This window comes from Balaenoptera musculus, chromosome 14, assembly GCF_009873245.2.
Source record: "Balaenoptera musculus isolate JJ_BM4_2016_0621 chromosome 14, mBalMus1.pri.v3, whole genome shotgun sequence".
In the NCBI taxonomy this organism is placed as follows: domain Eukaryota; kingdom Metazoa; phylum Chordata; class Mammalia; order Artiodactyla; family Balaenopteridae; genus Balaenoptera; species Balaenoptera musculus.
The window spans coordinates 90,034,400-90,046,976 of NC_045798.1; the positions used below are offsets into that span (position 1 = coordinate 90,034,400).

Sequence of the window (12,577 nt, forward strand, 5' to 3'; positions counted from 1 at the left end):
ACATCATTTCGTCCCAGGACCCGGACTGAAAGTTGAGCTGGTGGTCGAGGGTGCTGACCTCCCGGTGGAACTGTGTCTACCTGCCCCCAGGTGTCCCCCGCCTGCCCAGGTCTCTCTCTTCTTCAGGCTTTGCTGCTACTCTCCTCCTCCATCTTCCCGCTCTCTTTTGCTTTTTTCCAAGAGGCCAGGCTTTCCATCTTTTCCACTCGTATCTGGTATTTATGGACCTTGAGTCTGGAAGAGGCCTGGGGATCATCTCATCCAATCCCTTGATTCACCGACCGGACCCTGAGACCCTGAGAGATTTTAAGTAACTTTTAAGTAACTGACCCGGGCGCCTGGCTTCTGGCTCCGTCCCGGGTTTTCCTGCCTACGTGCGGGAACCTCGCTGTGTGCAGCACCTGGCAGGCTTACCAGGCGTTCACACATTTACATGTGTTGTTTTCAAAGAAATACGGTCTTGGCTTGTCCCCTCATCGCAGCACGTGCCGGCCCTGCGAGAGCTGGGACGGTTCCGCCTCACCTGCTCTCCTGCCAGCTGGCACCTCCCCGTCGGTGGGGCAAGGCAGAGGCCCAATTTCCCTGAAAAACTGGCCGGGAAGGATGTTGCGTAACTTTTCTCAGTGTTTCTCAAGCTTAGAATGAATTGAGGCTCTCTCACCACGTAACCTAAATCTCTCCTGCTGCAGTTGGATGTGACTGTGACGGTCCTTGGGAATTTCCCTTGTGATTCTAATTGTTTTTCTTTCGACACCCACGGTGTGAGTGATGTTTGCAAAGTGAGAAATTAGTAACGACGAGTTTATAGAACAAAACCCAAATCTGTGGCCACGGTATTTTAAAAGAAACAGACTTTCGCAGAGCTCCCCACGGAAGGGCAGGAGCCATTGGGAGTAGGTCAAAGTGTGCTGTAAAAGTGAATGAATAAAGGACAAGTCAATATGTGTGAAAGAGTCATTTGGCCCACGTGGCCAAGACCAGTGTGGTCGGTTCTGAGTGATGGTTCTGACTGAAATAGCACAAAGGCAGATCCACACAAGCAAAGCTGAGTCCTTGACCGGGGCCTCTGTGTCGGAGGGTGTGCGGGCTCTGTCCTAGCGCAGTTGGCAGACGCCAGGAAGGGAAAGGAAGGTGCGGTGACCCACAGCTGACGTAAGCTGCCAGCTCAGAAACGCCTCGAGCAGCAGAAGCAGGGACCCGGCGTCGGGCGTCGGTGGAGGGGGGAATGGGGACCTTGCAGGGCCACGAGGCAGCGGGCTTGGCTACACAGCAGGGTTTTTATCTTTAAAAACCTTCATGCTAAGACATAAGATGTAAGACACCCACGTCAGGGAGGGCAGTCTGCTTTACTCTACAGATTAGATGTTAATCTCATTCAAAAACGCCTCGGCGGAAACACCCAGAAAAGTGTTTGACCAACTATCTGGGCATGCCGTGGCCCAGCCTAGCTGACACAGCATAATCGTTATTAATGTTTCCATAAATAAAAGTGGAGGCGTATGTTGTTCTGCATCCTGCTTTGTGAGGAGAAAAGTAATGTCATTAGAATTACGTTTTGTTGGTTTTGGCAGGGGGCTGCTTTTTCCTAGCTCTTTTTTTAAATTTATTTATTTTATTTTATTTTTGCCTGCGTTGGGTCTTCGTTGCTGCACACGGGCTTTCTCTGGTTACGGCGAGCGGGGGCTACTCTTCTTTGCGGTGGCTTCTCTTGTTGCGGAGCACGGGCTCTAGGCACGCGGGCGCAGTCGTTGTGGCTCGTGGGCTCAGTAGTTGTGGCACACGGGCTTAGTTGCTCCACGGCATGTGGGATCTTCCCGGACCAGGGCTCGAACCCGTGTCTGCTGCATTGGCAGGCGGATTCTCAACCACTGCGCCACCAGGGAAGCCCCTTTCCTAGCTCTTTTTAAGTGAAAAATTTCAAACATACAAAGAAGTTGAAAGAGTAGCACAGTGAAAACCTAGCCATCTGTGTGGAAGTATATATATATATATATGAAATGTGTGTATATATATGTGTGTGTGTCCATATATATATGAAATGTAGGAACCATTTGGAAGTAGTTTACAGAAACCAAGACAATTATCCCTGAATAGTTAAGCATGCATCTACTAAAAATAAGGTCATTCTCTTCTGTAACCAAATTCCACTGTAACACCTTAAGAAAGTTAACAATAATTAATATATCAGGTCCAAATTCAGATTTTCCCAGTTGTCCCAAAACTGTGTTTTGTAGGTTTTTTGGATAAAATCTAATCAAGGTTTATGCACTTCATTTGGTTATGTCTCTTGATCTCTTTTACCCCACATTCTAGAACATCCCTCCCACCTTTTATTTTCCCTGGTCATTGACTCTGAAGACCCCAGGCCAATTGTCTCTCCCTCTTCCCATATCCTCCGGACGCAGAGACTTGGGTCTGGACATCTGCTGGAGCTCGTCCTTGCCCAGGGCAGAGCCGGACAGCTGCTGGAGACTCTGACCGCTGCACCTTCACCACAGCCCAGACCCTTGGCGCCAAGTTCGGCTACGGGATTAGGGGTGAACATGGTTCGCACCTGTCGTGAAGCCCGCCCCCCTCTCGATGACCTGGTAGCCAGCACCGTGCGGATGTCTTGTTTTCCGACGGTGAGTGTTTTTTCTCTTTCTTCCTCTCTTTGTCACTGTGTAGACTGTATGTACCATAGACTCGAGGGCTTTACTCACTCGTGTTTTAAGTCCAGTCACTATGTATTTAGACTTTCAAAGTCTGCCTGACGGAGCCCTTCTGTGCCACCCTCGACATTTGACACATGCCCTTTCACACTGGAGCTCTGCTTTGCTTTCTGGCACACGGTGTCTGATCTCACGTTGGACCTGGCCTGCTCCCATCAGAAATGAGCCGCTTCTGGTGAGAAACGGTTCTTCATTGGGAAGAAGTGGTCCCAGGTGGTGAAGTGCGATTGCAGTAGAAAGAGAAAGCGTTTAGCTGTACGAACCTACAAGCTATGCTGGGCGTGTTCACATCCACGCTCTGAGCAGATCGGATATTTCTTTCCTATTTATTCAGTAGAACTATCTGAGCTTAATAAACACTTAGAGGTAAATTAACCCAGTCTAGGCTTATTGATTTCAAATCCCCAAAAGGCAGAGGTTGAACAGAGGGGTTTGAGTGAGAACTGGCACATTACTGCCACCGGGTACCGGTACAAGGTGGGTGGCAGGTGTCACAGGCTGCTGGAACCAAGGCCGGATGTTCCCTCAGAACTGGGTGGAATGTAGGTGAAGATTGCTATTAAAATTCTGAGTCATCCTGGGGAGACCAGAGCCACTTTCAGTGACTACTATTCTAAGAATAATTTTAGAAAAAATATTTGTTTAGATATCAGAGTCAATGGACACCTAAAACATCTGTTTACATATTTATATTTAGACACAGCTTCCAAAAAATTTGTTAGATACTGAGCAGCTAGAACATGAAGACACACTAGATGCTCAATACATATCATTTAAGTAAATTTGGTAAAATTTTTAGAGGAAAAATTACATTGGTTTTATTTTATTGTAACTTGTTTCCAGAGCCGGCAGAATTTCTTTAAAATGACTCTATTATAAGTCACAAGATTAGCGAACATTTTATAGCTTGCTTTCAAAATCTTTGGGGGCTTCCACTTCTGGGAAGATGGTGTAGACGTATTTTCCTGCTGAGCACCTAAGTCCCACACCTTATACAAAAATTAAGTCAAATTAAGTCAGACTTAAACGTAAGTCAAATTAAGTCCGACTTAAACGTAAAATGTAAAACTATTAACTTTAGAAAAATAACAGTAGAAAATCTTTGGGATGTTGGATCATGCACATCATTCTTGATACCAAGAGCACAGTGAGGAAAAAAAGAAAAGTAAATTAGACTTTATCAAAAGTAAAACTTTTGCTCCACTGGCTATTTAACCCAGAGAGGGGAAAAAACCTTTATGGAAATGTTTATAGCAGCTTTGCTCATAACAGCCAAATCCTAGAAGTAACCCAGCTGTCCTTCACCTCGTGGGCGGTTAAAGAGCTGTGAGCATCTACACCAGGAGAGCTCGTGGAGTGAACTGTTGATACAGCAACAACCCGGTGAATCTTCAGAGAATTATGCTGAGTGAAACGAGACAGTCCTCAAAGGTTACATAACAGTGTGGGTCCTTTTATACACCATTCTTGGGATGACAGGAGTACAGGGACAGAGAACAGACCAGCGGCGGCCGGGTTAGGTTTGGGGGTGGGGCTGGGAGGGCTGGAGGTGGGTTGGGGGGGCCCTGGTGTTGATGGATGCTCTGTGTCTGGACTGTGTCGGTGTCTGCACCCTGCGGTTTTGCGAGATGCTACCTCTGGGCAAATTGGGTAAAAGGATCTCTACAAGCTCAAAATTGAAAGTTTAATTTAAAAAAAATCTTCGGGGCCATTATATGCAGCTCTGCTGTATATATACATCATGCTTTGTGAATAAGAGTTATTAGTTACCAAATGTCTATGTGTCTTACAGATTTGGAGATTATATGTGGTTCTCATAAATGAAATCATAACTGAAAAATAATCATCAATCTTTCTGTGAACAACATGGCTAAAAATTAGATCGATCTAATCAGCAAGTTTTGAGTTCTGTTCATATATACACTTTAGAAGCCTTTTGTAATTTGTGTAACTTTGACATATAGAAAATAAATGCATTTCAAAACAAAATAGTTGAACACACTGGAGTTTAACAATTGCAAAGAAATTATAGGAATGATCCTAATAGTACTTATTTTTAAGGCTGAAATTTCCTAAGAATCATGTTTTATTTAAAATTAGTTCTTTGCCTTTGGATCTTTGTTTTTAACCCACAGATGATTTTTATCTTAATTCATCTGATGTTTGCCTTGGTAGGACAATAAGAATTGAAAAACAAAAAATGCAGTGGCTCACCAAATGTTAACCTGTGCTCTCTTTATCGTCAGGAAGTTAGATGCATTTTTATTTTAAACTAGCTCAGCCGCAGTCATCTGCTAGTTGGTTGGTTGGAGAAAAGCGTTTCTTATTTAGATCACTTTTTCCATACCGTCACATGGCCTGTTTTATGTGTTCGTTCTTGTGAACCTGTGTCAGCTCAGAGGTTAAGCGTTTCAGCTGTAAAGCAAAGCAGGTACCTGGAAGGAGAGACCAGCCGAGAGGCTGGAATGGTCTTTGTGGAAGGGCCGGGTCACGGCCCCCTTTTCCCGCAAACCACCAGGCGGCTGACGGTGAGAAGAGGTGAGGGAGGAGGTGGCGTGTGAACTGAACTTGTGAAGATTCCAAACCAGAACTGAGGCAGGGAACAGTTTAGCAAAGCCTTTAATCACTGGATTAACTATCTGGCAACATTTACGGTGTGAAATAATGTTTTAGATCCTAAAGCCACCGGCTTTTAAGCTGAGATGAAACGCCCACCTTTTGGATGCATCTGTGGGCCTCCTGTGCCCTCGGGGTGCCTGGTCCCCCCTCCCCACCCCCACGCCCCACCTCATGCCCCACACCCTACCCCCACCCCCGCCCCACCCCCACCCCCCACCCCCTATCCCCACCCCACCCCCACGCCCCACCCCCTACCCCCCCGGGGAGCACGAAGGCTCAAGCATCTGTGGCCTGTGCTGGGCAGGCAGGCAGAGGGAGTCCAGCAGAGAGACAGGTGCTGACAGCTGGGAGTCCACCAGCGTGTGCACAGGCCGGGGACGTGGGGGCCACAGGGGGGTGCGGGGTGCCCAACAGCATGGATCCCTCGTCCCAGGTACAGCCAGGGGTCTCATTTTAAAGGTCACCTTCTCCAAGTAAGAAGCTGTTTGTTTTGTACAAGGAAAGAAATCTCTCCTGGAGAATACTTCGCTTGGTGACACCCAAAACTTTATCTCTGCTAAAGAGGTTTTAGTCTGTTTCAGTTCATGTTTTTAAGCCTAAATTGGTAAATTCAGCTACAGAATAAATATTTCCTCCACTGTGGGTTGACCTTCTGGTATTTGAGAACCCCTTCCTAATCATGTGTGGTTTTCCCCCTTTTCATTTTCATTCACACACGCCCCTCTGCCGCGCTCCCTTGCAGGCCCCCCAGGAGACGCATCCCTAACTGGCCCCCCTACTGCCCGCAGCTCCAGGGACCCAGGGACGGAATGCGGGGGTGCCAGCCGGGGCAGGACCCGCTGGGCGCTCAGCGTGATGGGCAGACGCCTCCCTCTCCTCTGGCCACGGCTGCCTTGGAGGCAGTGGACCAGGCCCCTGGCCCTTTCTGCGGTGACCGCTGAGTGTGTCCAGCCCCACTTACAGTGTCACGGGGCTTTGAGCTGAGGGAGCGGGAGGGAGGCTGTGCTGGACACGGTGGCGTCTTTCCCCAGAGTAGCTACGAAGCCAAGTCCCACAGCATACATTCCTTTTGAGGACTAAAGCCCCCAGGTCTCCCTGTAAAGCGCCAGGCGTGGAATCTCCTTGTCCTGTTGGTCACTGAATCTTTGCAGCTGGATGTCTTCCATCTTCACCACATTTTCGTCACTTGGTTTATTTTCACCTCTTCTTCTGGGATTCCTAGTAAACAGAATTGATCATTTTCCTTTCTCCTTTGCTTGCTTTATGTGTCCTTCTCTGTGATGTCTGTCTTCCATTGACCCCTTTTGGAGGGTTCCTGGGAGAGAATGCCTCCACCTGACCCAAACTGACCTCAAGCTGACCCAACCTGACCTCAACCTGACCTCAACCTGACCCAACCTGACCCAACCTGACCTCAAGCTGACCTAACCTGACCCAAGCTGACCTCAACCTGACCTCAAGCTGACCCAACCTGACCTCAACCTGACCCAACCTGACCTTAACCTGACCCAACTTGATCTCAACCTGACCCAGCCTGACCCAACCTGACCTCAGCCTGACCCAACTTGACCTCAGCCTGACCCAACTTGACCTCAGCCTGACCTCACCCTAACCCCAACCTGACCTCACCCTGACCCTAACCTGACAGACTCTACTTTCAGTCTCATCTGTTCGCCTCTGGAAACTGTCTTTCTTATTCAGCTCCTCCTGGACTTTGTGATAATGTCTTTCTTCCTCTGGGGTTTTAATTCCTTCTTTGATGTCTGTAAAGATTTTTGATAATCCTATCATCTCAGGTTCCCCGGAGCCTGATCCTGTTATTCCCGTGTCTGCTGGTGTTTGCTCGGCTGGGATTGGGCCCTGTGTACTTTATAATTTCGGTTTGTGAACTCATCTCAGTTGAGGCTTCATCAGCGGGAAGCTATGAGGCTCGAGTGGCGAGTGGTCCCTCTAGACCAGGGGCGCTGATGGCATTGGGCTGGGTCTGCCCTTGTTCTGGGGTGTCCTGCACGTGCGCTGTAGGGTTTCATGGCACCCCTGGCTCCTTCCCACCAATGCCAGTCACACCCAGTCACGACAACCAAAAATGTCCCGGGCCTTGCCAGGTGTCCCGGGGGCAGAGTCACCCCAGTTGATTATGTGTGTCTCCAGCATATTGCCAACCTGGGACCACCTTTCACGGGAGATAATTTCTTAGCTTTGAGTTTCAGAGACAAAAAGTTTCAACCTCAAATCCATTGTGCAGGTAGACTTTTCGACACATATTCTTGTAGAGCCAGGCAGAGAAATCTTGTAATCCTCCTATCCCATAGGCAGATTTTTTTCTAGTTTACCCTTTCACTAGGGTGTAGGGACAAACATCGGTGCTTCCTGTAGGATTAGTTCAAACCCTCCACTTCCTGTCATGATGATTTACCAGTTTACTATCTATCAGAAATGAACACGTCCAAGAGACCCCACATCCTTGGCAATAAAGTGTGTCATCAAACCTTCCCACCTTACAACGTGGTAATTTGAGATGTTTATTTTTGCTATTAGAAATGAACTGGAGGGACTTCCCTGGTGGTCCAGGGGTTAAGAATCCGTCTTCCAATGCAGGGGACGCGGGTTCGATCCCTGGTCGGGAACTAAGATCCCACATGCCGTGGAGCAACTAAGCCCACGCACCGCAACTACTGAGCCTACGCTCCTCAACCACAGAGAGAGAAAACCCGTGCGCCACAACTAGAGAGAGAGAAAACCCACATGCCACAACTAGAGAGAGAGAAAACCCGCACGCCACAACTAGAGAGAGAGAAAACCCACGTGCCCCAACTAGAGAGAAAACCCGCGCGCCACAACTAGCGAGCCCGTGCACCACAACAAAGCCCTCTTGCCACAACGAAAGATCCTGCGTGCCACAACTAACACCCGAGGCAGCCAAATAAATTAACAAATTTAAAAAAAAAAAGAAATGAACTGGAGCATCTTTTCATATATTTAAAGTCTGTGTTTTCCCTTTACTGTAAACTCTGTGACAATTTGCCCATTTTTTCTATTGAGCTGTCAGTCTTTTTCTTAAAATCCATGGCACTTGAATGCCTCTTATGCCCCACACAGCGGATAGGGACACACTTCAGGGCTCTCAGCAGTGAATGTCAGTCTCTTAAGAGAGAACCTGACTTAAAAACACTTAGTACCATGTAAGTTATGTTTATATTTGTAAATGTATATTCCGGGGAAGAAAACCCTTTACAGGAAAGTTGTAGGACCTGGCTGATTACCCAGTTATTTTAACGATAAGGCATCCCTACCTACAAAGAATTCGGAGCACACATTTGACGTGGCTACAAAAGGAGCTGATTAACCTGTGCTACAGATTCGTCACGTGGCTCCACGGGGACAGGAAGACGTGGAGGACCCCAGCCTAGCGCAGGCAAGGTGGGCTTTCCCGCTCCACACTTGTCTCTGCCCCTCACGGTATTCCAGGCGGAAGCTGCCGTCAGCTCTGGTTCTGACAGTTACGGGAAAAGGACGTGAGGTCACGGGGCACTTTCCCTCGGGCACACCTCGGCCTCAGCCCAGAAACTCGTGAGCCTGCCCTGGAGGCTCCATCCTTCCCGGTGGCCTCGCACGGCTCCAGAGAGTGGGGCGCCCCCCGTGAGGTCCCCCGCCTGCCTCCTGGGCAGATGCTGAGTCCCCCTCGAGCTGCCTGGGAAGGAGGTCGGCCGTGAGCCGCTCGCATCCTTGATGTGGAACTCCGAGCCGCTGTCCCTGGGTCCTCGATGAGAAGCAGCAGCTTGGGTGATCTCTGCAACAAGTTTCCGCCACCTAAACAACTGACTGTGTTTGAGGAAAGTAGGATCTTCCTCCTCAGCATGACCTCCTCAGATTTCCCCAACCTCCTGCCGGGCCAGCGAGCCTGCAAAGCCCTCGGGGCAGCCTCTCCTGTGCGCAGAGCCAGCCTCGCGGTGTTGGAAGCGCCGGTCATCCTCGCGCCCCCGACTCCCCCCGCTCCCCCCGCCATGAGCTCCAGCATCGCGTGTCCAGCACCAGCAGATGTTACCGACATTTGCTGCATGAAACGCCGACCCCGAGGCATCAGCAACCCAGCTGAGCCCTGAGCGCCTTCGCCCTTGAATCCTGCAGTGACTGGGCAGGCACGCTGGCTCTCTCCCCGCGACCCCTTCTATTTGGTTTTCTCCCCCTCCCAAATCTCAGGGTCAGTGGGCATCCGGGCTGCAGGCTGAACACCCCTTGGGCGCCGCCCGCTTTACGCTTCGTGAGTCACCCTGGTGGTAGGTTTGCCCGGCAGTGGTTACAGCATCAAATCCTTAACAACAGTGAAAGGTCTTGATTTTGGCAGTTGAAGCAGTGGTTCTCGGGCTTTAGTGCACTACACCTGCTCATTGACATGCACGGAACCGGATGTCAATTTTTGTTTAATTGAAACGATAATGTCCATTTTAATGTGTACAATTCAGTGTTTTTAGTATTTTAACCCTCACCACTACCTAATGCCAGAGCAGCCTCATGACCACAAAAAGAAACCCTGTAACCATTAATCGGTCACTCCCCCACCCCCCAGCCCGCAGCCCCTGGCAACCACTAACCTACCTTCTGTCTCTGCAGATTTGCCTGCTCTGGACACTTCCTTTCTGTCCGGCCTCTTCCACTTACACCATGTTTCCAACGTCCATCCATGCTGTGTCCTGTGTCAGCACTTCATTCCTTTTTGTGGTTGAGTGTGTCCCAGTATGTAGATGGAGCACGTTTGCTTATCCATTGGTCAGCTGATGGGCAGTTGGGTTGTTCCCACATTTTGGCTATTGTAAATAATGCTGCTGTGAATATTCACGTACACGTTTTTGCGTGAACCTAGGCTTTCATTTCTCTTGGAGTAACATTGCTGGATCCCATGGTAAGTCTATGTTTAACTTTTTGAGGAACTGCCCAACTGTTCTCCACAGCAGCTGCACTATTTCACCTTCCCACCAGCAGCGTACGGGGGTCCTGACTTCTCCACGCCCTCGCCGACACTCCTTTTTCCATTTGTTTGGTCGCAACCAAGCTAATGGACGTCAAGTGGTACCAAGTCGTTTTGATTAGCATTTTCCTGATGACCGATCACACTGAGCATCTTTTCAAGTGTCTATTAGCCATTTTTGTATCTTTTTTGGAGAAGTCCTTCAAAGCCTTTGCCCACGTTTTAATTGGGTTGTCTGTCTTTTTGTTTTTGAGTTGTAGGAGCTCTTTATATATTCTGGACACTAGACCCTTATCAGATATATGATTTGTAAATTTTTTCTCATCCCATGAGCTATCATTTCATTCTCTTGATAATGTCCTTTAATGCACAAAAGAGTTTAAGTATGACAAAGTCCAGTTTATTTTTCTTTTGTTGCTTATGCTTCTGTTGTATTTCAGAAACCATTGCCTACTCCAAGGCCATGAAGATTTACTCCTGTGTTCTTCTAATCAGATTCTTCCCCTCCCCAGGGTTTGTTGTAATTGCTGTTGTTTGCTTGAGTGACTTTTCTGGACGAATTAGGCAAAGTCTGTATGTTTTTGTCTTGTGTGGCCACTGATATCTCTGTCCCATTAGCTTAATGGTCAGCAAGTGACTGGACAGAGATTCTCAAATGCCTGGAACAAAAACAAAAACAAACCAGTCTTTGCAGATGGGCTCTGTGTGTCAGGGCACCCTCAACACCCAGCAGGCCTGTCCCTCGCCTCCCCCTTCAGCTCCTGCTTGTGCAGAGCTGCAGGTCAGCTGGGGTCGGGGCGGGGGGAGAGTGTAGGGCCTTCTCAGGTCTTTCCTGAGCACGCATATGGCCCCAGGCACGTGAGCAGCATTCTAGATTTCAAGCAGTTTGTTGGAGCATTTCCAAAGCATCTCATTCCCCAGCCTCTTCTCCCAAGCTTTCTGCTTAGTCTATTTTTTGCCCCAACAATAATGTTCATCCATTGCCTCAGCAAACGTTTTCATGTAAGTGATTTCCACAAACTGCCCGGGTGGCCACTTTAGCCCTGGGAGAGTCCCGAGTTAGGGGAGGTACAGGCAAGCCTTCTGACGGGTCTTTCGGGGGAGCCACCAGAAGGGTCCAAATAGTTATGGTTCCTCCTGAGTCGGGTCCACTCCTCTTCCAGTAGCAGTCGTGGTACCAGGAACGCGGGCTGTCACCTTCAAGGCGAACGCTGAGCTGGGAAGCAGGTTCAAATGCTAAGAGCTCACTGCAGTTACCAAGATTCAGCTGTTTCTACTCAAGTGTCCCCCTGTCTGCTGCTACCCTTCGGTTAGTGTCCAGAGTTCCAAAACAAAGTTGATTCTGATGGTTTTTACCGGTTTTCTCATTGCTTTAATGGGGGGATATTTGGGGGTCCTTACTATGCAGTTATCCAGTCACTCAGAATTTTAAGTGTAGAGCCAGGAATATACTTTTCTTTGCAGGTTCCCTTGATAATTTTGGTGCTGTTGGCCCTCAGTCTACACCTTGAGAACAAAACTGGAACCGTGCCCCTCCCCTCCAGATTACTGCTTAGCCGATGTCTAAGATATACTCCCTGGTAAATGGGACCTTTGGAGTTTATGTCCCCGGATTGGTATTTGCCTGTTTTCTCTGCTCTGTCACTGTTGCCACAGTGCAGAGAAGTGCCTGGTGCCAAAGTGCTGACCCCACTGTGTTAACAAGTCAAGGGGGGCCAGCCTGAGCGGGATTTGGAGGAGGAACAGAACCGCCCTCCAGCGGTGTGGAAAAGAACCCACAGGAGCCTCTGCAAAGGACAGAGCCATCAGTGTTACCTGTGGACCCTTTTTGATGTGGTTCCTGAGTCAGGGACCCTGTTTCCAAACAGATACATAAACGTTAAGGGGTGACCCAGCACTGGGCAGAGGAAGGAATGTCAGATGCAATTGTGGGTAAACACGCCACAAAACTTTAAATGTCCACATTCAGGACAAAAATGATTTTGTCTCAGTAACATGTTTTGTGATATGTCCTTTTAACAAGTGCTGAGTAAACCAACACACTTAGGAATTTTGGTTGCTGGTCTATGCACAAGCTATGATGAGATTGAGTTTCTTGAACCCTGGTCAAAGAATAAAACAAGTAATCATTCATATAAGAAACTCACCTGGAATCTTACCTTTGCCCAAGCATTCTTAAGAAGGCATCCGACAACGAATGCCAAAGCGCACATGCCCACCAACTAGTGTGGGTGACCCATGTTCAAAATATTTTAAAGGGGATCCGGGCTAGCAATTCCCA

The 12,577-nt window shown here is 48.6% G+C and overlaps 1 protein-coding gene across 3 annotated transcripts in view; it reads left to right on the top strand.

Annotated features, from left to right (window-relative positions):
• Positions 1-12,577, top strand: part of KCNG2 (potassium voltage-gated channel modifier subfamily G member 2) — a 72,648-nt gene that overhangs the window by 26,732 nt on the left and 33,339 nt on the right. For 2 of the 3 annotated variants that reach the window (XM_036823276.1, XM_036823278.1), the window contains one exon: positions 2,314-2,624. The exons of the other annotated variant lie outside the window; for it this stretch is intronic. In XM_036823276.1, the coding sequence (XP_036679171.1) occupies positions 2,314-2,624 (311 nt within the window). The remainder of the gene's footprint in view (positions 1-2,313; positions 2,625-12,577) is intronic. 3 annotated transcript variants of the gene reach the window in all.